This window comes from Amblyomma mixtum, chromosome 3, assembly GCF_055824585.1.
Source record: "Amblyomma mixtum isolate Tamu chromosome 3, ASM5582458v1, whole genome shotgun sequence".
Taxonomy (NCBI): Eukaryota; Metazoa; Arthropoda; class Arachnida; order Ixodida; family Ixodidae; genus Amblyomma; species Amblyomma mixtum.
This window is the reverse complement of record NC_143014.1, coordinates 231,384,130-231,409,687: the sequence shown is the minus strand read 5'-3', so window position 1 is coordinate 231,409,687 and position 25,558 is coordinate 231,384,130. Positions and strand designations below refer to the sequence as shown.

General features: G+C 46.0%; 1 protein-coding gene across 1 annotated transcript in view; it reads left to right on the top strand.

Annotated features, from left to right (window-relative positions):
• LOC149353982 (uncharacterized) overlaps nucleotides 1-19,788 on the top strand; it is a 34,645-nt gene extending 14,857 nt beyond the window's left edge. Inside the window, exons 3-4 of the mRNA XM_089582982.1 lie at nucleotides 5,483-5,623; nucleotides 11,520-19,788. Coding sequence (XP_089439108.1) covers nucleotides 11,667-12,263 — 597 coding nt within the window. The 5' untranslated portion in view covers nucleotides 5,483-5,623; nucleotides 11,520-11,666 and the 3' untranslated portion in view covers nucleotides 12,264-19,788. The remainder of the gene's footprint in view (nucleotides 1-5,482; nucleotides 5,624-11,519) is intronic.
• Nucleotides 19,789-25,558: the final 5,770 nt, after the last annotated feature.

The following is a 25,558-nucleotide window of genomic DNA, read 5'->3' as shown; positions in this document are numbered from 1 at the left end:
CAACGTGGATCCGCCTTGCCGCAAGAACGTGCACAGTGGGTTGCGACATAACGTATACGTTCCCAGGGGGGGTTTGACCTTTCCTGTGTTCTCGGAATCCTCCACTGTCCGGCTCCCCTTATCCTGCTGGGTAGCGAGAGTGATTCCCCCTTCTCTGCAGTTGTATGGAGGGCAGAAAGAAAAAAAATTCAATGGACATTCCTTTATCGTCAGCTCAGACGCGGGAAACAATGCACAGCACCACGAACTTTACTATCACCATCAATACAAAACAATCTTTTCTAGCACAAATTAAAACATAAAATATTACCATCTTGGATATCTCCTTGGGCATCTAAGACGTCACCATGTCGGATGCTATGCATACAAAAATAAAAACCGCACGCTCGATTTGCGATGCTGGGCTCCTTTAAATGTATGATAGAAACAAAAATCATCTGGCTTTACTGAAAAGCGCACTTGGTTTTCGCACCTTTTCCGGGCTCGAGCCTGGCTTGTACCGTTCAAGAGTTGGCCCAAGTAGGTTAGGTGTTCGCGTGGGTCCTGCCCAATCAACAAATTACGGCCATAGCAGAGCTCTGCAATGTGCACACCTGGGCACAGAAAAAAAACCTAAGAGCCCACAGGAGCACTCGAGATCCCATCTTACGGTAGTTATTGGCGAGAAGTGGACAGTCGTTTCAGCAATAAGCATTTTAACTCTGTATATGAGATCGAGCCATGCGGGGAGCATGGCAAGAGACATCTATCTATATTTTCAGGACTGGCATTGCGAAATTCGATAAAGGATCTCACAAAACTTGTAGCGGCTCATTGCATCCGCGAAGGGCTTGCGCCTGTGCCAACGGTGAACTACAAAAGCAATGAAAGATTGCCGTTCCCATGCCAGCGGAATCCTCTGCTTCGGTTGTCCAAAGACACAGGCATGATGCCTTATGCTGCCTCGAGTGCCCACAGTAGTGAATAGTTGCTTCCCTCAGCTGTCGAAAACATGAAAATAGCTAAGCTGGTTTCGTCATCGCAAAACATATGCGACCGACTTTGCTGTCGCGTCCACCCACCACTCACATCCACTCATTGCTACTCACGTCTACTCACTACCACTCATGTCAACTCACATCCATTCATCAATCATGTCCCCTCACAACTCATCTCTAGTCGCGCTCCCATTCACTTACACTCACATCCTCTCATACTCATGGCCACCCATGCTGACATCCACTGACTCGAATTCATACTCACGTCCACTCACACTCACAACCACTCACTCACACTCATGACTATCGACACTCATATCCACTCACTCGCACTCACACTCACGTCCACTCTCACTTATGACCACTCACACGTCTGTGAGTGTGAGTGAGGCGATATAAGTGCACTCATGAGTGAGTGTACCGACCTAGGGTTATCTATGGCGACCCAGCGTACCAGCTGCAACCACTTCTGTTGAAGCCATACAGCGGCAACTTTCTGACCCCTGTGCAGCTAGCGTTCAACACTAGTATGAGCCATGTAAGACTAGCGATTGAGTGGGGTTTCGGTAAAGTTGCTGCAGAGTTTGCATTTTTGGACTTCAAAAAAAAACCAAAACCTCCTTCAGCAACAAGTTGCTGAGATGTACAAGGCAACAACAATTCTATCCAACTGTCGTACTGCTTATCCGGCAACCAGGTGTCGCATTATTTTGCACTCAGCTTCCCCATCTTTGCACAACTATCTGAATTGTCATCGGACCTACTAAAAAATGATTCCATGCCACAGTGCTAAGAACCAGAACATGCAACCGAGCTTCTGTACATAAAGGATGCTCCTTTGCATTTTCACTCCATGCAAATGAATGTTTTGTCAGTTTTTTTTAAATACATTCATTCTATTTTGTTTATTTTGCTCAGCACTTTTTCAATAATACTGTACATTGCTTGCTGCTGAGCTGCAGCTGTGCGGCGCTCTTCGGCCTTTCTTTCTTGTTTGTGCTCTTTGTCCCTGGCATCCAGTCTTGTTGCCTCGGCACGCTCTTCAGTCGAACGATTGAGCTCTTCCTGCTTCATGCTGAGCTCACCAAGAGTTCTTTCTTTCTCCCAAGCAAGTTTTTGCTCTTCAAGAGCTAGCCATTTGGACTCTGGAAGAAAATCCTTTTCTTTGATGGTCTGCTCGTGTAAATCTGTTTTCTAAAAATTGTAAGTCAGCGGAATGCTCCAGCCGTTTTTTTTCCTGTGGGGAAAAGCAGTCTATTAAAAATGCAATGTGGCAGGTATGTTGTGAAACTACTGCAGTTGCAATAAGAAATTTTACTGGATGTAAATAAAACAAGCCATAAAAACTGAAGGCGCATTCAGAGCTGGTCATCTGTGTTACTCGACAGCATATTTCACTATCTCACCTCATATAGCTGGTACACAAGACGCACGCAAGACGTACACAAGACGCAGGGCTAGCACTTGCGTTCTGCACATGCGCATTGCCGTCCCCACAAGCTCCTTGCGTATGCTAAGTCCTAGCTGATGCACAGCTCAAACTGTATTGGCTCACCGGTAGCTTATCGTGCGGCGTAAACTCTCGTTTTATAGAAGGTGAACGCGTAATTGAGACCGAACGCCTGATCTCGGCTGGTCAGAAAAGAAAACTAGCCAATGAAACAGAGATTCCAGTCCTTTGCGTGCAGACGTCCTTCTTGACACGGCATCACATGAGATAATCGTCAAACTCACCCGTCAAAACATTCCGAGGGCATTATCTCGCACCTGATGACTATCACTTCATGGCGCTGATGGCAGTTCAGGCCACGCATTCCGTCATTCGTGTTAAGTCTGTGGGTGGCTGCACACCCAATTTTTTAAGTCTCGCGCAACCATCAACCTGCTGGCGCCTTATCACGGCGCAGAGCAGCGAAGGAGAATAAGAGCATGCGTAACACAGTTGCTTATTATTCCCGTTTCTTTGGCGGGGTGTACCAAGCTAGTTCTCACTTTTTTTTTTGCTTGGAGTCGCCTATAATATATCAATTTCCGACTGATTGTTCTTTGAATTTTTTGTGTTGTGGACACAAGCCGCCCTGTTGTGTAACCAAGTTCTTCAATGGTGTTTCGGAAACCAGTACGGGAACGTAAATACAGAAGGTTAAGGCTGTGTTTGTGACTGCTTTCAGGTCTGTAAAAGCTGAACTCACGCCTCTGCACATCTCCAGTCTTATGTCTACCCCCTTTTACCCCCTTGTACAAAACTGCGTACAGATGTGAGCAGGCTTGACTATATCGAGCGGTGGTCTGTGGAGCAAACAAGAACAAAGTTGCTGGGTTGCACGCAGAATGCTTGCGCACTTGCAAAGCTTCATATACATGAATACACACACTGTCCTTAACACAGCAGTTGCATTATGATTTCACTTTATTTGTTGTGGTCACTTTACGATTCTGGTCACCCCAGTCTGTTATAGCTAGCAGGGACTTTTTTTTTAGACTAATTTAACACTCATTATATTACAGCTGAGATGTTTTTTCATCTTCGTTTACGTATGCTTTAATTAATATCTTTTGGAACAGAGAACTTGGTAGCAAGTCCTTTGACGTACTCGCATGCAGGTTTTTTTTTTTACCTGTAATATAGTTTATTTCTGCCTTTCAAATGTCATGTACACCTTGGAAAGGAAGTGCAATTCTATGATCCCTTGAATACTCATTTCACAAATCCTGTTGTTTTAGTGTTACTATTTCCAACCTCGGGAAATATTGCACATGCCTGTAGAAAAATAATTGTTGACTTTTGGTTTCCTTGAGGCCTGCATAGAGTAGCTAGGAGTATGATGAGCAAGAAATGACAAGCGACACCTGAAAGGCTTAGGCCGTTAATGGGGTGCGAGAAAGTAAGCTCAGCATTTTCTTTGCTGCAAAAATGCATGAGCCAGATGTCCCCTTTCGGGTTATTGTTTCAGAACGCGTTTTGTGATTGTTTTATTGTTGTTTCAGAACGAATTAGGTGTGCAGCCACCCACAGACTTAACACGAATGACAACGCGTGGCCGGGACTGCCATCAGTGCCATGAAGCGATAGTCATCGGATGCGAGATAATGCTCTCGGAATGTTTTGACGGCAGCAGCAGCGGACACGCACAGAGCATATCAAGATACCATCTTCAATTTTTCAGCATTTCATCGACGTACTGCCCCGTGTCATCGTCTGAGGATAATCGAGGTGGGCGTGTCTGGCACCTACAGTGAGCGCCACCTGAACTATCGCTTACCTGCAGCCGTGCGAAACACGTATCTTCACATTCTGGCAGCAGCAGCGGACGCGCACACAGCATATCAAGATACCATCTTCAATTTTTCAGCATTTCATCGACGTACTGCCCCGTGTCATCGTCTGAGGATAATCGAGGTGGGCGTGTCTGGCACCCACAGTGAGCGCCACCTGGACTATCGCTTACCTGCAGCCATGCGAAACACGTATCTTCACATTCTGGCAGCAGCAGCGGACACGCACACAGCATATCAAGATACCATCTTCAATTTTTCAGCATTTCATCGACGTACTGCCCCGTGTCATCATCTGAGGATACTCGAGGTGGGCGTGTCTGGCACCCACAGTGAGCGCCACCTGGACTATCGCTTACCTGCAGCCGTGCGAAACACGTATCTTCACATTCTGGCAGCAGCAGCGGACGCGCACACAGCCTATCAAAAAAAATCTCTGCCTCTCCCGTAACCGAGAGTAGAGTAAGCATGAAATGTTTACGGGCATAACACATTGCTTGTAGATGGTACTAGTCGAAATCTTGAAATGGGTCTAGTGTTCGTTGTCGGCAGGGCAGGGGCAAGCAGTCTTCTTCTGTGGCGTATCACTCGCAAAGCGATCGCTTTCCGCAAGACGCTTCCTACCTCTCGTTTTATCAGGCTCCATTGCTCGGCTTAAGCAGCTGTGACGGTGGCGGCATTGAAATGCAGGACGATGCAGAAGCGTACGCGGACACGACGAGACGCAGGCCTGACAAGAATGTATATGCAGCGCGTTCGGATACTCCGCGAATGTGTATACATCTGCCTGCCAGAGGGGGAAACGGCATGAGCTGAAGGCCCAGCGGCCGGTCTTTTACACGCGTGAGTGTAGGACCGTAGCGCCATCCTTGGGGAGGGTGCGAAAGCAGTTTTCCACCAAAAGCCCTTCTCGCCCTGGAGCTCCCCTCTTTCTCTATGCGGCCTTCTCCCAAAGCCCCTAACAGATCACATATGACAACGAAGTGTATCGTGGCATGTATATGCTTTTTGCACGCGTTATTAGAAATCAGAAATTATAATTCCGTGCATTATCAAATGCACAGCTCGAGTGATATCTTGATGAACATTGAGAAGACACTGGCAGCAGTTATTTTTTGTGACTCGTTTGGAGAGCAACCGGCGCTTGTATGTCGGTCCCGTAGGAGGGCTTAGAGAGTCTCGTTGAATCTCGTTAATTCTCGTACGGTGCCCGGATGTTCTCGTTTCAGTGCCCGGATGAGGCGAATTCAGTACCCGGATGAGTGGAATTCAGTGCCCGGATGTTGGCTCTCGGTCTTGGCGTGACTTCACCACACTGCCGACAACGGGAGCTAAAAGCATTTCATGCTTAATGCTGTCCAATTTTTCAGGTTGGTGCTTGTTCATATGCTTTGTTGTAAATGGCATCGTCACCTTGCCATCGCTGCTGCTGCCAGGTGTGTTGTGGTGTAATTTTCGTCGTCTCTAGAACTAACTTTCTCGGGTGCTTTCGCCGAGCTCCTCAGCGCAAAAATGGACAATGCAAAGGACGCCCTAGAAGATTTCAGGGCTCTTGGGGATAAGCTTCCAGGGAGCATTAAGGAAGTAGCGAAGGTCCTTACCGAACTTCTGACTAAACTTGATGTATTTGCATCCGACATGAAAAGCAGCATCAAAAAAATGGGCGGCTCAAGCACTGAAATTCATGCTGAGCTCTCTGGCATTAAAGAGTCAATTGACTTCATGAATGAGGGGTTTGAAATCTTCAAAACAGATGTAGAAGGTTTTCATTGGGAGCTTGCGGAAGTCAAAAAACAAAATAAACATTATCAGAAAACAAACGAGCTTCTGAGAAGGGAACTGCAAGAGACAAAAAAAAAAGAGATGTTAGAGCTAAAGCAGTTCACCAGGAACATAAATCTTGAAATCAAGGGACTTCCATTTATTCCGAATGAGGACCTTGTCAACTTTGTTCTGAAGGTGGCTTCATGCGTGGGTGTCGATCTTGCTGTGTCTGACATTGATGTAGTGCATCAAGTGCGCTCTAAAGATAAGGACAAGCCAAACGTGGTGGTCAAGTTTATCACAAGGTCTATCTGAGATAAAGTGCTGAATGCTGCTAAAAAGACTAAACTGAACACAAGACTTCTTAGTTTTGAAGAACAAGAACCCTTGTGTGTTAATGAGCACCTGTGCGTTGAGAACAAAGAACTACTGTCTAAAGCAAAGAAAGCAGCTAAGGACCACAACTGGAAGTTTGTTTGGTTGTCACAAGGAAAAATTTTGATGCATAGGGCAGACAACTCCACTGTTCTGCACATCACAAGTGAAGGTGACTTGGCCAACGTCGTGTGACTTTTCTTTTTTTTTCTGTTGTTCAGATCTTAGCATGACATTTTTTCTGTTTCTTTTGACATGGCTTTTACGTTTCAACAAGTTGACGATTTGATGTGTGATAAAAGCTTTTCAATTTAGCCTTGTAATGTGCGCAGCATACGAAGTAACCTAAATAACTTGATTGTACATATGGCAAGGTATGAATCCTGTTTTGATGTCATAGCCGTGAGTGAAACATGGCTCAAGCGTGATGAAGTAGTCTTTTTCCCGGGTTATAAATTTTTATCCCAGCCACAGAATACAGTAAAACCTCGTTTACCCGGATCTCGATAACTCGGAAATTCGGTTAACTTGGACACGCATCGCGGTCCCGGCAAAAATGTGTAGTTCAATGGTGTTAAACGCTTGTTAACTCGGCAGCATTTAGCCGCGTATCGGTTAACTCGGACAACCCCGGCGAGAGCTATCGAAACGTCCATACTCGGCGGCCCGAATGTTCAAACACCCCTAACCGACGACGAAGCCGGCGCAGCCGAGGAGAGCCACACAAACCGAAACAAGACGAGAAACGGCCGCAGGAGGTGAGAGATGTGATGATGATAGTGAGAGAGCGATCAGTGGCCAGGTGGTGCTAGCCACCACCCAGCGCACTGGTCGAGCATTCTGCCATCCAGCAACCACTAAAAGTTGCAAAGGACGATGGGACGGTTTGCCAGGCTTACTTTGTCACCGGATCTACGCGCGTGCTGCTCAGCCCATTCGACCCACGCTACACCTGCGCTGCAGCTGTGTTCATTTGCGAGCGTGCGAAAAGCCGTGTTGTGTGCGGACTCGTCCCCATTGCGTTCAACTTCTGGTGCGTGCTGTAACTGCCGCCACGCCTACGCCGACGCTGCAGCTGCATTTTTTTTTTTGAGTTGCGAGTGTGACAAGCCGCATTGCGCGCGGACTGGTGCGTGCTGTCTCTGCCGTCACGCTTTGCTGTCTCTGCCTTCACGCTTTGCTGTTATGGAGGCCGCCCCCAGCGAAGCGGCAACAGCAGCCGGCCAATAATTTAGAAACGAAGGTCAAGATATTAAAGGAGGTCGGTAAAGGCGTTTCTCGGCAAGAGATAATGAAAAAGTTTGGGCTCAAGCGTAGCACATTGAGTGACTACGTGAGGAACAAAGAAAATATTCTCCAAGCATTTGACAGTGGGAAGTTCACCGGAGCAAGAAAAAGGCTCAGGACGGCAGCGCATCCGGCGTTAGAAAGTGCGTTGCTGCGACGGATCGCAGATATGCGCAGCGGGCAACTTCCTTTGAGCGGGCCGCTGATCTATCAGCAGGCTGAGAGATACGCAGCGAAAATGAACGTTGCCTCTTTCAGTGCGTCTGAAGGATGGTTCACGCACTTCAAAGAAAGACATGGGTTGGTCTTCAGGAACGTATGTGGTGAGAAGGCAGCGGTAGATGAACGTGGCATCACTGAATGGTCCGGCAAAACAGCGCTGACGGACGGGGAGGCCGGACGGTGCGTCAATGATCGGCTACGCGAACACGCGAAAGACATAGAAAACAAGTCACGCCGAAATAACATGGTCATTCATTTCGCAGATTGCGACAAATGTGAGGCATTTTTAGACCAAACCACTATCATCGCCAAGTATAGAGACCACACCGCACGCCTGATATCGGAGGCCTTTCACATTCACACATTAGGCAACTCATGTGTAAGCCAACCATCGGTGGCTCTATTCCCGCAGGAGATCGCTTTTCTTAATCATTGATGATATCCCGAATGTATGCTTTGTCATGTTTACACCGCAGTTTTCCCTTCTATGCTTTATATTGCACCCCTCTTTCGCAATAAACCATTTGGTTGTTAGTTCAGCGCATGTGTTTGTCTCATCTTCTTCCGTCCCGTCCGTCAGCGCTGTTTTGCCGTACCATTCAACATGAACCAACCAGCCCAGCTCAGCCCTCTCCTTGAATTCGTTGCATCACTGATTGGCAGTCGACCGAGCTTCCCCAATACCTGGCTCGTTACGAACCTGCCGACATCTTCAACGCCGATGAAACGGCACTTTTTTTCAAGGCCTTGCCGAATAAAACGATCACGTTCAAGGGTGACCCGTGCATTGGAGGCAAGAGGAGCAAAGAAAGGATAACTGTGCTCCTCGCCACAAATATGTTGGGCACGGAGCGCCTACCACTTCTTGTGATAGGCAAAGCAAATCACCCTAGGTGCTTTAAGAACGTTCGCCGCCTGCCTGTAGAATACAAAGCTAACAGAAAGGCATGGATGACCATGGATATTTTTCAAACCTGGCTGCGGCAGCTCGACCGCCGCTTCTCCCCCAAAAACCGCAAGGTTTTGTTTGTCGTGGACAACTGCAGCGCACACACCAATGTGACAGGGGTGGAATGCATCGAGCTTGCTTGCATTCCTGCCGCCAAACACGACGGCTGCTCTACAGCCGCTGGACCAGGGCATCATCCAGCACGTGAAGACGAAGTACAGACGGCACGTGATGGAAAGGATGCTGCTCTGCAAGGAGGCTGAGTGACAATATGACATAACCCTCCTCAGCGCGGTCCACATCTTAGCTTATGTCTGGAGCAACACGTCGGCAGAGGTCATTGCGAACTCCTTCAGGCACAGCCGGTTTGTCCGCCCTGACGATTGTGATGTAGATGTCCTCCCGAGGACGCTGAAAGGATGGGTGACGAAGCGACGGATGACAGGAGCTTGGGAGTTTCTCCTGCCTGCTGATGTCCAGCTTGCCAACTACATAGCCATTGACGATGGTGTTGCTGTGGTTGGCCAGCTGACTGACGATGACATCACATCGGAAGTGCTCGGCGTGGAGGAGAATGAGTGTTCCGATGATGACAAACCAGATCAGCCGCCATGACGTCGCACTGTGCAGGAGGCCGCCGAGGCTCTCGCCGTTCTAGAGTAATTCTGCGTAGAATCCCGTGACAGTAAGCGCGCGAACCATCACCTGATGGGGTTGAGAAAGATCGTTGTAGCGCAGATTCCGGCAACGAAACAAGCGAAAATAACAAAGTTTTTCAAGCAATAAAGGTATGTTCATGCTGCGTACATTTGTTTCTCGTTTTCTTGGTACATTCGATAATCCGGAATTCGGTTAACTCGGACATTTTTCCCAGTCCCGTCAGATCCGGGTTAACGAGGTTTTACTCTACACGAGCAAGGGGAGGTGGGGTAGGGATGTTTGTCAAGGATAGTGTCTTCTACCAGCTAATGGGAGTTGAAACCCTATTCATAAAACTTCAGGATGGTTTGATAATTGGTGTGGTGTATCAGCCACCAAGCACATCGATAACGCACTTCCTTGATAAGTTTGAAATGATTCTAACAGAATGTTTTCATGGGCATCGCTTTAACATTGTCATAATGGGCGATTTTAATTTAGATCTAACACATGGTGTACAGAACAGCTACACTTTCCTTCTGGAATTATTTGCCTTACGTAACCTTATTACAGAACCTACCCACGTAACAAGTACTTCAAGTACTCCAATAGATCATGCCCTCTGTAATATTGTCCCAGGCGTGCTGGCTGGTACCTGCACTGAGGTGGTAGCTGACCATTCACCTGTTTTTTCTTGTAATAGAAAAAGACCTGCCCCCACAAGCGCAGTTGACACAGTGTGAAGTTCGTAGTAAGATAAACTATGTAGCACTTCGTGAAACATTAGAACAAGCCGACTTCACTACGGCATATGATGAAAACATCAATACTGAGTGTAAGATCTTTTTAGATATCCTTAAAAATGCCACCGAACAGAGCTCTCTGCTGAACACTAATAAATACAGCCAGCCAACGTGTCCTTGGATGAATACCGAAATGTTAGCCATGTTAAAAGATAAGGACAAATGGTATCACAAATGGAAGCAGTTGAGATCAAACGAATACTACTTAACCCAGTTTTAGCGTTGCAGGAACTTGTTTGTATCTCTTATGAGAAAAATAAAAAAGGAATATCACTGGTGAAACAGGCGCATGGAAATACAAAAAAAATTTTGACATAGTGAACGACGCGATCGGCCTGCGATCCAGTGCAGCAATATTTCCTGAGACAGTTGACGAAGACACTGTAGAATCATTTAATACCTGTTTTACCTTCATTGGACCTACGGTTGCCGTGCAGGTTCATGCTGACGCACCTACGGCAAAGATGCCGGAGCGTGTTAACAGCAGTTTTGCTCTGCCTGACATAGACATAGAAGAAATAATCACTGCACTCGGCAGCCTTTCAGCTGGCAAGGAGGCAGGACCTGATGCAATACCCGTTAGACTGATAAAAAACAACATTGATATACTAGCAATCCATCTACTACACATCTTTAACCATTCATTGGCAAATGGAATGTATCCTGACGAACTGAAGGTTGCAAAGGTTATACCTATTTATAAAGGCGGTGAGCGATCTGATCCGCGAAACTACAGACCAATATCGGTATTAAGTGCAATTAATATAGTTTTTGAAAAGGTGCTTTGTAAACGTATACAAAATTTTTTAAATAAATATAATATTATATGTCATAATCAGCACGGCCTCAGGCCCCAAAGGTCAACGTCATCCGCAGTTCTTGTTCTTACACAACTGATCAATACTGCACTGCATAATAACAAACTGGCCATAGTAGTATATTTAAACATATCAAAAGCTTTCAATACGGTTGATCACAAAATGCTGCAACAGAAAGTGGAAGCGTACGGTTTAAGAGGGAAAATTTGTGATCTAATTAAGAGTTTTTTTTTCAGGACGGAAACAATATGTTGTCGTGAAAAATTTAACCTCACTACCGCAAAGCATTAATCTAGGTGTGCTGCAGGGCTCCGTGCTTGGGCCGCTATTCTTTTCCCTGTATATTAATGACCTTCCATCAACGCTGAAATATTCAAAAGCTGTAATATATGCCAATGACACTGTGTAGCGCCACCGCTTCGGCTCGCGGAAGACGACGAAGCGGTGGGCACGCGCAGGAGAACACCGGCTAGCGCAGAGGAGAACGCTCTGGACTTCGGCCTCCACATCGTGGTGACCCGGAGAGCCGCGCCTTCTATCCCAGCGGCGTCCCAGCATGGCAGGCTGGCAAGACCTGGATTTCAACCCCCCGCTTCCAGCGTTCCGGCCTGCAGGCGTCGGCGGGTGGTTCGCCCAACTGAAGGCTGCGATGTACTTGAACGGCATTACCATCCAGCCGTTTAAACACGCAGTCCTTTGCGACATTCTCCCGCCTGACCTCCTCTGCCAACTCGCCTGCCCTGCCTCGGGATGCCGGCCCTACGACGAGTTGCGCACTGCCGTCCTCGTCTACTACGGCGCATCATACTACCCGCTGCCGCTCCATGATGAGGCAGACTCACTTTCGCCACCGCCAGCGCCTGCGCCCGCACCAGCATCGCACTCGTCTTCGGCTGCATCCTCGAGAAACAGCACGCCACAACCGTCACTGGCCAGTACTCTTCCCCCCCAGTCCAGCGTCTCCAGCCCGGTTGCTTTAACAACGACCGCACCCTCGAATTCCTGCCCTCTCGCCAAGGACCTGGCTCAAGACGAGTGGCAGCCACCCGAGCTTCTCGACCCTTTACGTCTGCAGCTGTGGCCGTTCCGCCCGCACAGCCCTGTAGTTTGGTTTCTGCAAGTGGACGCTCAGCTACACGTGAACGGCGTCTGATCACAGATCTGGCGGTACCTCCTCGTGAAAAGGGAGTTGCCCGCCGATCTCTTTTCCCAGCTCTCTTACGATGACTTGAGGGACGCCTTCTTCAAGTTTTTCGGCTCAAACCTTCCCCACTCTGCGTCCCACACGGTACAACAAGCTTCGGCTCTAGACGTCGATCCACGTGCGAGCACCCGTCCCACGGCTCCTGCCCAGCCCTGCTTGCCAGCTGTGGTGCCTGCCTTGGGACCACCACCAGAAGAGGTCTCTCTCGACATGTGCCCCACCTCTTCGGAATGTCACCCAACCTGCGGCGCAGCCCCGCTCCTCGTCACATGCTCGCCTGTCCCCTCATGCCTCTCCCCGGTGAGCCCATCTGTCCTTCCTGTCGCGGGGCACGCATGCACGCCACACCAGGACCCTGTCGCTGCTAATGCGCAACCCGCAATGCTTCCCACGGTTCCCTGGTCATCTGGCGGCTTCGCAAGTGACTGCCTCTGCGACAAACGAGACAGTTGCCGAAGGTGGCATGCATGCGACATGGACGCGCCTCAGCGGGCCCCCTCCAGCACCGCCTGTCGTAGCAGCATCAGCGCACCTCGTTCCTTCCGACACTCACGTGCCGGATTTGCGCCCTACTCCTCCATCCACCGCTGCCACTACCCAAGCAGCCCCGGCTTTCCAATCAGATGGCAGCCGCCCGTTCCTCGCTCCGCCTACGCCTGCCTTGCCGTTTCTTCGCCGCCTCGAGCGCCTGCGCCACCGCCTCCGCTACAACCGCTGCTGTTGCCACAGGCGGCATCATCTACCACACCCGCTGGGGCGACGCACTAAACACGCTTGCAAATCTGGACGCTGGTGTATCTTCAGGCCATCATCGAGCGCGCTGTCAGCCCTACCACTTGCCCCCAAGACTTGTTCCCGGCCATCCCGTGGACGTATCTTGGATTACTTTTCATGTCTGCTCCCCCTGTCCTCACCTTCCGCTTTCTGCCTCCCTCGCCCGTTGCGAAGCAGCCAGGCTCGACCGCCTGAGCTTTGTTCTCCAGCCTGACTGCCTTCCCGGACTACCGACCTGAACTCACCTGCCTTTCGTTCCCAGTTTATATTTTTCTTTTGTTCCACCCTCTCCTCTCGTGTTTTCTGTCCCTTTCGCACAAACCGGACATTCGTGCTGGATGGGGGCCTCTGTAGCGCCACCGCTTCTGCTCGCGGAAGACGACGAAGCGGTGGGCACGCGCAGGAGAACGCCGGCTCGCGCAGAGGAGAACGTTCGGGACTTCGGCCTCGCCGGACGCTGCCGCCGCTGCTCTGTCGCTACCTCTTCTCAGGCAGCCTCAAATAAACATGGCCGTGGTCGCCTCCTGGGCGACCTCACCACTGACTTGCACAACTGCATTACTTTTTACAGGGGAAAATTTAGAGGTAGTTAAATGTATAATTAATGAAGAGCTTAGTGAAGTTTCGCTGTGGTTTAAAAGTAATCGGCTAACCCTTAATACTGAGAAAATAAAGTACACTGTGGTTCAGTCGCGCAGAAAGAACATGAACTACGAACATATATCTCTAACCATCGACAACACAAATCTGCTGAGGGTGCCCCAATACAAGTATCTTGGTGACCTGTTCGCATCTGATGTGCACTAGAAAGAACAAATTAATAATATTTGCTCCAAATTAGCCTATGGTTGTCATGTTTTACTAAAGGCCAGGGACTGCTTTGGTCTTTCAATTTTACGCATTCTGTATTTCGCCTTTGTGCGCAGTCAGTTATCTTATTGCCTGGAAGCATGGGGGGTACATATAAAACATACCTAGATCCTGTTTCTCGCTTTCAAAATCAAGTTATTCATATGATAACTTATTCAAATATTACATACCTTAGTAGGCCACTCTTTCAGCAGCTTCGTATCTTACCCCTATCAATGGCATATAAACTGAAGGTAGCTGAAATAGTAAACAATGTAATAAAATCTGACAACCTCCTGCCCCTTAGTTTATTTAGATTAACAATGAAACAAACAAGGGCTGCAACTAACAATCTATTTAATTTACCACCTTGTTATAATATGTACGGCCGGAGACTCCTAGAATACAGCGGAGCCCATGTGTGGAATGAAATCCGAAATGAAGTTAAAGAAAAAAGTAACTTTTCGGCATCTTTAAAACACCATTTAATTTCCATGGAAATGTAGGAATGAATTGAATTGTGTGTGTTAATCTTGAAGTTTTTTATTTACGCAATCTGCAGTAATATTGTCCTTGTTTTGTATTTGGACCCCTCACTAGCCGTAAAGGCTATGGGTCCAACCAACTGTTTGTGTACTGTTTCTTACAATAAATAAAGAAAAAATTGAAAAAGAAAGCGATATTTGGCTGCATGAAGTGTCGGGCACCTGAAGTCGTTGGACATTGTGGATGCTTTCCTGATTCCCAGTTCTGGAACAGTTGTTGAGTTTTGAAGCGTAATATTCCGTGTGGTGGTTCAGCGTTCAGTATTGACGTTGAAGACTTATTCTACTCGCTTCTGTGTGTGAAACTTTTGAAATGTGTTAAGGATTGTATAACGCAACAAAATGACCAAGTTGCCTTTATCTCCTGCTGCGGGATTTCAATCGATAGTTTCCTTGAGCTTCTGGCTGTTTGTTTGAACTCAACCTTTACTGGCTGTCACAATGATGTTAAAAAAATCTGGTATCTGTATCGGGTCAAGAGTTGCTCCGGTTCTGAGCGATATTTTCTGTGCGCGGTTGATAGGTGCCTTGCGCGTGATTTGAAAGGAATGGTGACGAGAGTTTTCCGATGTTGACGATTTAAGTTTTTGTAGAATGTTGTGACCCCACCCAGACAATGGTCGATGTTTTGAAAATGTTCAAAGAAAGAGGACGTGGCCTGAATTTTACATGTGAAGCTCTCGAAAGTGGATGCATTCAGTTTTTGGATCTTTCCTTGTTTTTCGAGGTCAACCATGTGTGCTGGTCGTTTTCACCAAGGTCAAAGAAACCCTTGTTGAATTTTTCTTCCGGTCATTCGAAGTTAATTAAAAATGGCATTGCATTGAATGCTTTGAATTTGGCTTTCACGAAGACCTGTTTCCATCGGATGGACAATGCATTCGCCAATCAGGTGGCCAGACTAAAAAACACCGGGTTCCCAGCCTCTGTGCTGACTTTGATGTTGCAATGGATCCTTATGGTACAGAAGGAAACTCTAATGCGGACTAGGTCACATAAAGAAAGCGCATAGGGTAAGGAAAAGCTCACCTCCATCTTTACATCCATGGCGTGTCTCACAGCCTTAAAGGGGCTGCGAAACACTGCCTGGGGGAATACCGGCTATACTTCAGGTGGGTTCTTTATGTCACACAGATGCTGACTTAAAAAGAATTACAGGAATCGATGCACAAGAACGGGAGTTATTCAGTGAAGAAATTTCAAAATACAAGCAAACAAAACGCTGCCCTCAACTCGATTTTGGCGGGGCTTCCCACTCCTATTTCGCTCTCCCAATGACGGCACCTGGCGCAACCAATCAAAACAGCCAGCCAGAGCACGTCGTGGAAGTTTGTACTCCATGGTTGCCTGCTCTCTGTGAGACTGGCAGCATTGTTTCCATGCCAGAGCGCCCCTGGTGGTGTATTTTTATTTTACTTGCTTTGCAGGGCTTTTATCTAAGACAAACAAATTGTTTTTGTTGATCTAATATAAAACGCAGACAGGTGACAAAATGTGTCTCTATTTATTCACACAATTTGCAGTATATTTACTGTTTGTCCGGTCATCAAGCTCGCGCCAGGTGATGTCATATCCGCTGCTAAAAACCCGCCACTGTGTGGCGACACCATCAGAGCCATGAAGTTGTTTTTGGGAGGACATTAAAATATTAAAAAACGGAATGTACGCGGTATTACCGACGCTAATAGCACCATTATAACTCACTGTATGCAATCAACAGGGAAAACAGTTCACTAAGATTGTGTTTCTGGGCCCCTTTAAGAAGGTGGCTCGCCGTTATGAGGTGGACATGGCATCTAACAGTAAGGTAGGGCAGATATGTGCCACTGTTGAGAGGTGTGACGCACCGCGGGAGAGAAGAAAGGCTTGTGGGCTTGTGGTGTGAAGCACTCCAGTCCGTTTGTGGACTGTGCATGCGGAGTTGTCTATACAATTTCCCTGACATGCGGTCGACATTACACGGGGGAGACAGGACGCTGTCTAAATGTATGCCTCCAGTAACATGCCAGGTCACTTGACGGAGGTTCGGGGATGCACTTGACCAAGAATGTCAAAAGCTACAAGTGTGTCCCATTGTTCAAAGAAATGCGCATTCTCTGGAAACATAAAGATAAGACTTCCCGGGAGATCATGGAGGCCTTCCGTATAAGGAAGTCGGCTGATGAATGCGTGAGTTCGCCATCATTGCTGCTGCTTGACGCTGCGGTTGATTATCTTGAAAGAGCATTAAACTATGATAACAGGTAGATTTATGGTGCTATAACACGTGTTATTGCCTGGCACTTTTGTAACCTTGTTCTGGACTGCACATGTAACTGTTGTTTTTTTCTATATATTTTGTGCTTTTAATAAATTTTGTCAGTTAGTGAGCATTTGTGTTGTCGTCACTCCATTCAGCCCTGTCCTCGTGGTGCCCTAGCACTATGAATTCGTACCAACTCGCCCAATTCTCAACCCTTTTGAGCCCTATGGGGCATTCAAAGAAAATTATCGGCCGCCTCCACTCGCATGAAACTTCGCTGCCTAAAAACCCTAGTCAGGCCTGCTTTGGAATATGCCGCGTACCTTTGGGACCCTTATATTGAGAAAAAAAAGTAAGGACGTTGGAAAATGTCCAAAGAGTACCTGTTTGATTCATTAGCAACCGCTATAGAAGAACAGATAATGTAACAGATATAAGGAACCATTTCGGTCTTAAAGGGGCCCAGAAACACAATCTTAGTTGACTCTTTTGCCTGTTGACCGCATACAGTGAGTTACAATGGTGCTATTAGCGTCGGTAATAGCACGTATATTCCGTTTTTTAATATTTTAATGTCCTCCCAAAAACAAATTCATGGCTCCGATGGTGTCCCCACACAGTGGTGGTTTAGCAGCGGATATGACATCACATGGCGCGAGCTGATGATTGGACAAACAGTAAATATACTGCAAATTGTGTGAATAAATAGAGACACATTTTGTCACCTGTCGGTGTTTTATATTAGATCAGTAAAAACAACTTGTTCGTCTTATATAAAAGCCCTGTAAAGCAAGAAAAATAAAAAATACACCACCAGGGGCTCTGCCATGGATACGACCCTGCCAGCCTCAGCAAGAACGAGTTACAAAGAGCAGGCAACCATGGAGTGCGAACTTCCACGACGTGCTCTGGCGGGCTGTTTTGATTGGTTGCGCCAGGTGCCGTCATTGGGAGAGCGAAATAGGTGTGGGAAGCCCCGCCAAAATCGAGTTGAGGGCAGCGTTTTGTTTGCTTGTATTTTGAAATTTCTTCATTGAATAACTCCCGTTCCTGTGCATCGATTCCTGTAATTCTTTTTAAGTCAGCATCTGTGTGACATAAAGAATCCACCTGAAGTATAGCCGGTATCCCCACCAAGAGTGTTTCGCAGCCCCTTTAAGACATTTTTATCCTGATGTGTGTGATACAGGCTTTAATCTCTATCTCTCTCGTACATTAAGAGGCAAACTGATATGGCTCACTGCCTCATCCCTGTGCCGTGATCAAGCATTTTTATAACCACAGGAAAATTATACAAGAATGCCATGCTAACACAGATATATTTATATGTTCTTGCATACCAAATACTCTAAGGGGAATAGGTTACATATCGAAATGTTGAGATTAGTGTTGTAGGAAAATTTATTGAATGTTCAAAAAGAAAATGTAGGATCCCTTTGAAGCTGTTGCCTTTCTATTAGTGGTTTGGTTTGCATGTACTGTCCTGCTAAGGACGCCAGTTAGAGACTGCAATATTGTTAATGATAAACAAGTTTTGCTAATTTTGCACTTGTTTATTTTACCTATTGATACAAGATAAACTGAAAGCAAAAATTACTGGTGCTTTCTATTTACTGATTTTATGAAAGCATTCTGTAGAATTAACTATACAATCAGCTATGATATCCTAATTTGAAGTTTGAGTCCTCTAGCATGATCCTTTTGTGGCCAACAATTTAGACCAAAAAGGGTGGCTTTGAAAACGTAGCAAGGACTGCCCTTAATAAAGATTAAATCGTCATACTACAAGTAGTGGAGCACATTGCAGGAAAGTCGCAGAATAATAAGAATACTTCAGAAAACAGGCGATAACGTCACAGAAAATGTGTGAGCTAGTCACAAATGTCTGGATGATAAAGACCGAACTATCTGGAAGTCAGCCGAACTTTTCAGTGCGGCGAGAGCACTGAAAGCATAGGACTGCGCTCACGACTGTTCTTGCACCACTTGCACAGGACCCATGTCTTTTTCTAGATGTTGTTTCCATTAATTATCATCTCTCTTTAGGCAGAACATGACGCAGTGCTATGTTTGGTCTTCTCTGCCAATAGATGTGGCAGTGGAATGGCCAGATCTCTGGGCAGGCAACCCTTGAGTGCAAACTTTAGCAGCACTGGTAGCCCATTGTTGGGATCAGTGCAGCACCACTCAACGCCACTTCACACATTCACTGATGAATTTTGTTGTTCTTAAAATCACTTTCTTCTACAGATTTATCACTGTCATATTTGCTTGCAAAATAAAACAGCACATCACTACAACTGACTTCGGCATCGTCCTCAGAATGTAGCGACATAGAATCTGACTTGAGTTATCTTCCCGCCATTTTGTGGCTCACTTCCCGCTGCTGCCTTTGAAAGTAAGTTCCAAGTTTGATGGGTGTGGGGTCTCACCAGATAGTGTACTGCCATCTCTTGCTACCACTGGGAACTGCATGGCACTCACTTCACCTAAAGAACCTGTTAAGAGCTCCAGAATATGTTTGAAAAGGTATGTTCACAAAAGCAAAAAAAAGGGGGGTTATGGCTGAAAATGAGCCAAGTTTGTATAACACCACTAAGAGACTGCTGATACGACTTCTTCTCAGCTATTTGGCTACAAACAAAGGGTGGACTGCATAGTCATAAAATGAAGCCAGGAACATAGTTTCTCAAATTACTAATTTTAGTGCTTTATTTCTCCTATAAAATAATTATCTCCCCTGTTTCACATCTACTCGCAGCTTTGTTTAATCGTACAATTACGTTAACCTCACATAATTCTTTACTCACATTAACTTCAATATTGATCAAAACCAAACTGATATATAATGACGATGCATTTTGGTGCCATTGTGCAAAATTTACAATTGAAAACCAAGTATGGCATTTTTGTTTTTAGAGCACCGAGTCTGTAAACACTTCTGCACCATAGTTGTTCATCTTACTTCTGCAGCAACATGTGTTCATTTCCCATTGTTGAACTTGATAACTAGCTGAATGAATGAATAAATTTTATTTTGACATGGCTGGCACATTCATCTAAGTTGAAGAGGTGTGCTGACAGATGAATAAAGTTTCATTTTTATACCCAGCTGTTACGAAATGTTTGTCATGCATCTGCCATGCAGTGTGTCATGCATCTATCCATCACTTTCTTTACTACGGCCCCGCCACGGTGGCTCAGTGGTTACGGCGCTCGGCTGCTGACCCGAAAGACGCGGGTTCGATCCCGGCCGCGGCGGCTGAATTTCGATGAAGGCGAAATTCTAGGGACCCGTGTACTGTGCGATGTCAGTGGACATTAAAGAACCCAAGGTGGTCGAAATTTCCGGAGCCCTTCACTACGGCGTCTCTCATAGCCTCAGTAGCTTTGGGACTTAAAACCCCAATAAACCAAACCAACTTTCTTTACTACACTATGATTAAAGGCTAATTTACTATATCCATCACAGTCAGCTAGAATACGTGGAAAACCATGCCCCTTGTATCACAAAATTTAGAGGGCCACAGAAAAGAGTGTTTTAGCTTGGCTTTAAAATGCTTGCACTATATAGAGTACAGGCCACTGAGCGTCCAAGCCGTGTAGAAGGCCTCAAAACCGAGTGGGAAATTTGCACTAGAGTTTTCAAAATTCCCACTTTCGCACCTCGTGGCGATGCGCTGTGCCAGGCTTTCGTGCGGAACCTAGGACACGACACCACGTCGTACAAGTGATGTCAGCAGTCGGGGTTTATCATTGGTTCACCGCACCAGATTCTTTCAGATGTCACTCAGCTACCACGGCCGCAGCCACTCCACGCATGTCAGCAGCCAGCGAAGGCAGAGGAGAACCTGAGTGGATGGGGCTGGCAGAGGAGCGCCGAGGTTTTGGCATGCGAAAATTGATAAGCAGAGAAGGAAAGGCGCAAAGACTTGTGAAGCTCAAATTTTGACTGCATATAATATAATTGATCTCCCACAAAACGCAATAAAAAAAAATCTTCCCGGAGGATATTTGTCAAGCAGCATCCTTTAACATCCCAGATTTACGGCAAATTTATTGAGAGCCCCTTTCTGAGGCCCTTTAATCTGTAACGTGTTGCAGCAGGACAACTCACCTTGGACACTTGGCTGCTGGTGGCCGCTGTCTCTGTCCTCTAATGATATCCCTCTTTTGCTGTTGAAATACTACTCGTGAAAATACATCTGTGAGCCCAGATACCTTCTGCTTTCTCACCTTTCCCTTCGAGTGGTGAATATGGACTTCAAGTTGCCCTATTTCTGCTCATGACTTATGCCTGCACTGACCTGCCCACTAGGATAACTGTTGAGTGAATGAAGCTCAAGATTCTAACTTACTTTGACGACTGCCACAGATTAGCGATGGCAACTGATCTCTCCAACACTCTGCTGCCTTCATTTCCACCACCAGTGCCTAGAAAAGCAAACATTACTCTATCTGTAAAGTAAGACTGTGTTTACAAACATAGGATCCACGATTTAGTAAATTTGCAATGAAAATGAAATGCACTTTGAAACAAAGGGGGTCAGCTATGCTACTTTTCCACAGGTGTACATGTACCATGTCATCACGTATGATCCACTACAAAGGTTAAGTAATCACGGGAGCAATGAGCGCTGTGTACTGAAATTGAGAATTGTGGTGCACACCTGTAAATTGATATCTCAATTCCAAGCTACACTCCTATGCCACAGAAACTTCAGCTGTTACATACATGTAAACAGGAGTGTAATGAATAAATGGAAGGGTGTTAATAAATCAAGCATGTCACTGCTCCATTTGGGGGTCGCGCATCGCTGGAGGTTAACTTTTCTTGCCAGCAATGCAGAGTTACAACAGCACTAATAATGGCAAAATACTACATATTAAAATAAATTTAGTCCTTGCTGATTTGAGGATTAAAGAACTGAATTGGATTGAATTGGGTTTAGGAATTGAAGCCCAAGGTCCAATTCTTTGTGTCTATACGTTACCTACAGAAAAACTGCTCAGATGACAAAAGGCATAAAGGAAAATGGCAAAAATGCCAATAACACAGTGGGCATTCTTTCCCGCTCTGTAGCACCTCCACATTTCTGCTTTCACAATGCTCTTGCGAGCTATCAACTTGGGTCCACTTGGGCTTTCTGATCACAAAGGAAATCAAGATGAGGAGCTCTCTTGATTCCTGTTACATTCAGGCAACTGCTGTAGACGTCGACATATCTGAGGGCATGTTGCCTTATACATGTTACTGTAGATGCTCTTAAGAGACTGCGAGAAGAAGTGGCCTATTCCATGCCAAGTTACATTGGAGAAAGCCTTTTTTTAGACACTAACACATATAAAGGTGCTCTCACAACCACAAATGCCACATCTATACAAGAGGCCGAGCCTAGCATGTCCGGCACACTGTATGCTTATGAATTTAGTGCAAATATGCACACGTCTAAATCTCTTGCTTTCATTCTGAAGGCAAGAAATTACACGGGCACATTGGTGTTTCTCTGAGTAAATCATGTAGCCAAAAGTGCTTACAAAATAACAGCATATCATGAAATGTGGAGATCCCAAATTACACACCCCAAAATAAAATTACCCTGCAGGCAAGCTATCAAAAATAAATTTTTTTAAACTTAACTGACAGCACGCTCTGAACATGTGGAAATGATGGAAGTATGCGTTTCGCCATACCACTTGCATCTCACTGCATAAACTAGGTGAAGGCAGAATCGAGCTGGAGGAGGGAGCTCACTGCCTCTGCACGTGCGGATAAATTTATCTGTGCAAACTGGCTCCTTTTTTAACAACCTCACTCTTGGAATGAGTAAAGCTAGTGAGGGCTCCTGCTGTAGCAGAAAAATATGCCACCACTGTCTGGAATGCATTGAAGTAACTAGCCTTAGCTGTTCGGTAGCGCCATCTATCGTTCATGTAATGTATTGCCACATGATTAGGCTACTTTTCCATACCTTACGGCGAGTGGGCGCCTGGCACCTTGAGGTCGAATATTTTTTACCAATTTGGGCCTAAAAAATTATGAGGGCACTTGTCTGCTTAGTTGAGGAATGCGAAAGCATGTGTTTTGAGGAAAGCTAGAAAGGTTTTTGAGGAAAGGAAAGGGTTCAGCAGCTTTCCAGTCTCAATATCTTGGTGGATGCAATCATGACTTAAAGCATGCAACTGAAGGTGCATATGTCATCGTTCCGAACCCCTTTAGCAAGCTAACCTTTAACTTGACTAAAACATATAGCAAAGAGAAATTCTATGGCACCACCCAAAATGCTGCACGACAAGCAGGTGCAAAAATTTTTGGTGAATATATTCGGGAATACTGCCACCACATTGAGGTCAACCAGTGATGACATCGCTAGGATTTCATCTAGACCTGTGATATCTGCTCCCCAAGCCAGCGTCGGCGCTACGGCGGATGTGTTTTGCGCTGCGTGCCTTTTCATTGTGTGTGTGTGTGCTCGTGGCAGCTATGTTTCAATATAGCAATCAATACAGCTACAGTCACCCGACAGCAGCCTTGTATTTTTACAGTTATTCAATTTTCAAAAGTGTTTCGGCTCTTTGGAGGGCCATTTTTCCTTACTTCAAGGTGGTAGGTGCCTGGTTGCCATGTGGTATGAAATTGTGAGTTGCCAAGTGCTGATGACATGGCTGCCATGTTAAGCCTAACCTTAAGTAAATATTAACCTTTTAAGACAATATTGTGTCTAACATGTCCTACTCGTCAAGCCCATTACAAATATCCATTAGTTAGATCATGACGTTATCGATTAGTTAATTATAAGCAATTAAATATAAGCATAACCATGACTAAATATTAAGTTCATTAGTTAATTTTGGTGCCTAACCTGTTCTACTCATATAGAGGATTCCAAATAAATAATTCGTTTTATGATGCCTTATTAATTACTGAGTTAAAAGCGATTAAACGTAGTCATGTGACTAGTTAATTACGACATCACAAAATCAGTGATGTCACCTATCACCAATTCGATTTACTAATGACGTCACCAGTCAATCACCATTTGGGTTGCTATATCAATTTACTATGGGGGCCACGATCTTGAATTCCTCAGACTTCGAAAATTTCACGTTGAAGGGAGGTGGTAGCTAACCCCAAGAAATCGAGAAACGTAATGAATTAGAGCTAATGCTCGTAGGAGTGACCACATTGGCAGCTACTGGTTCACATACATGAACATCTAGCACACTTACAAAACAATTAATTAGCAACAAATGAAAACAGTGTAGCGGATTCACTGATGCAGTAAGTGCTGCATATGCTACTTGCATGCAGCTGCACTGGAAACTGGATATAGCAGCAGATGCATTGTTCATACACTGCCACTTGAGGTCCACACAGTGACCGCTAGCTTTCCTCCAAAAGACTTGCTGACTCAGCTTCATCTTTGTTTTGTTTGTCTAAATGTCCTCTTAGCGTCTATGACAGTCGCCTGAAGGCTGCACTGCCTGTTATTTACGAATGCATTATTGTATCTGAAAATCTGTTCCGCAGCTTCCTTGAATTCGTTGGAGCATGCTGAAAAAAACTGTGATAGGGACAGGCATCCCAAATGGTAAATCTAGGTGTTTATGCAAGCTCAAGGCATTCTACCAGGGCAGTTATTTCAGTTGTAAAATGACAAATATTTCCATGGTCATTGATCTAATGCCAGCTGAAGGCTAATGGTGTCCTCTCTACACATAAAACGACTTCCTTGTAGCATCCATCGCCTTACAACTGAGTTGGCAGTGACAGGCCTGAGAGGATATGAACACAGTGAATTATGCATGTCCTGTGCACACACAGAAGGTGGCTACAGAACATAAGGCATTTAAACTGTGGCTCCCCGCTGGCCAGAAATTCCTTGAACATGCATTGCAGCACCATATGAAAGAAGAAGGGAGAACATATGGCTGATCTGCAGGGATAGCCGCCACCTACCTTTCATGGTTTTGTCATTAAGCTCGGAGATGCATCTTGAAAAGAAAAAAGACAAACTTTCGTTAGCACCCACCTGCTCTATTTGCGGCCCTTCAGCCGAGGCTGTCGTGAAATGAAGCGTACTTCAGAAGCTGCCCCGTTAATAATCGAGACCATCGCACACTTGCGTTGCCCTGGAGAAGCTCTTGCAACAAGCTGAACAGCGATGACAGAGCAACGAACCCTTTATCTAGAGTTGGCGGGCAAGTACGAAACACCGTCGTGCACGCACAACAAAAAATACTTTTGGAGTGCTCGCCGCAGTCGGGAGATAACTGCAGGTAGGACTGTGTAAACCATGAACTGGATGCAAAATTCACCGAGCTCGCATCTACCAGGACAGCCAGGTCAAACAGCTGTGGGCTGATGCACGATAAAGAACCGAAAGTGCAGGTGGCGCATGCGGACACTCTCTGAAAAGCACGCCAGCCTCCAGCGGCTCGGCATAGCCCGGACGGTCTGGGTTTGAGAGAAAATTGAAAATTGGGAAAAGGAAATGGCACAGTAATTTCTCACATTTCGTGGACATCCCAACCGTGCCATAAGGAAAGGAAGGAAGGTGGGAGTGAAACCACGAATGAACCTTTCCACTGCTTCAGGAGTTTATTGTGGCTACTTGGCAAAAGAATGAGGGCACGATCTCCAGCCCTTAAATACCGCTTCTTGCTATTCCTGTCATAGTATCTCTAATGAGATTTTTGGGCATGCAACAAATTTTGATGTGCTGCTCTCATAGTTTGCTCGAGACATTCTCTTAGATCAAGAACATAACCATATGTCATCTTCGTGTCTTCTCCCAGCTCTTCCCTTGACCAGAGCTCTCTGAGGACTGCAA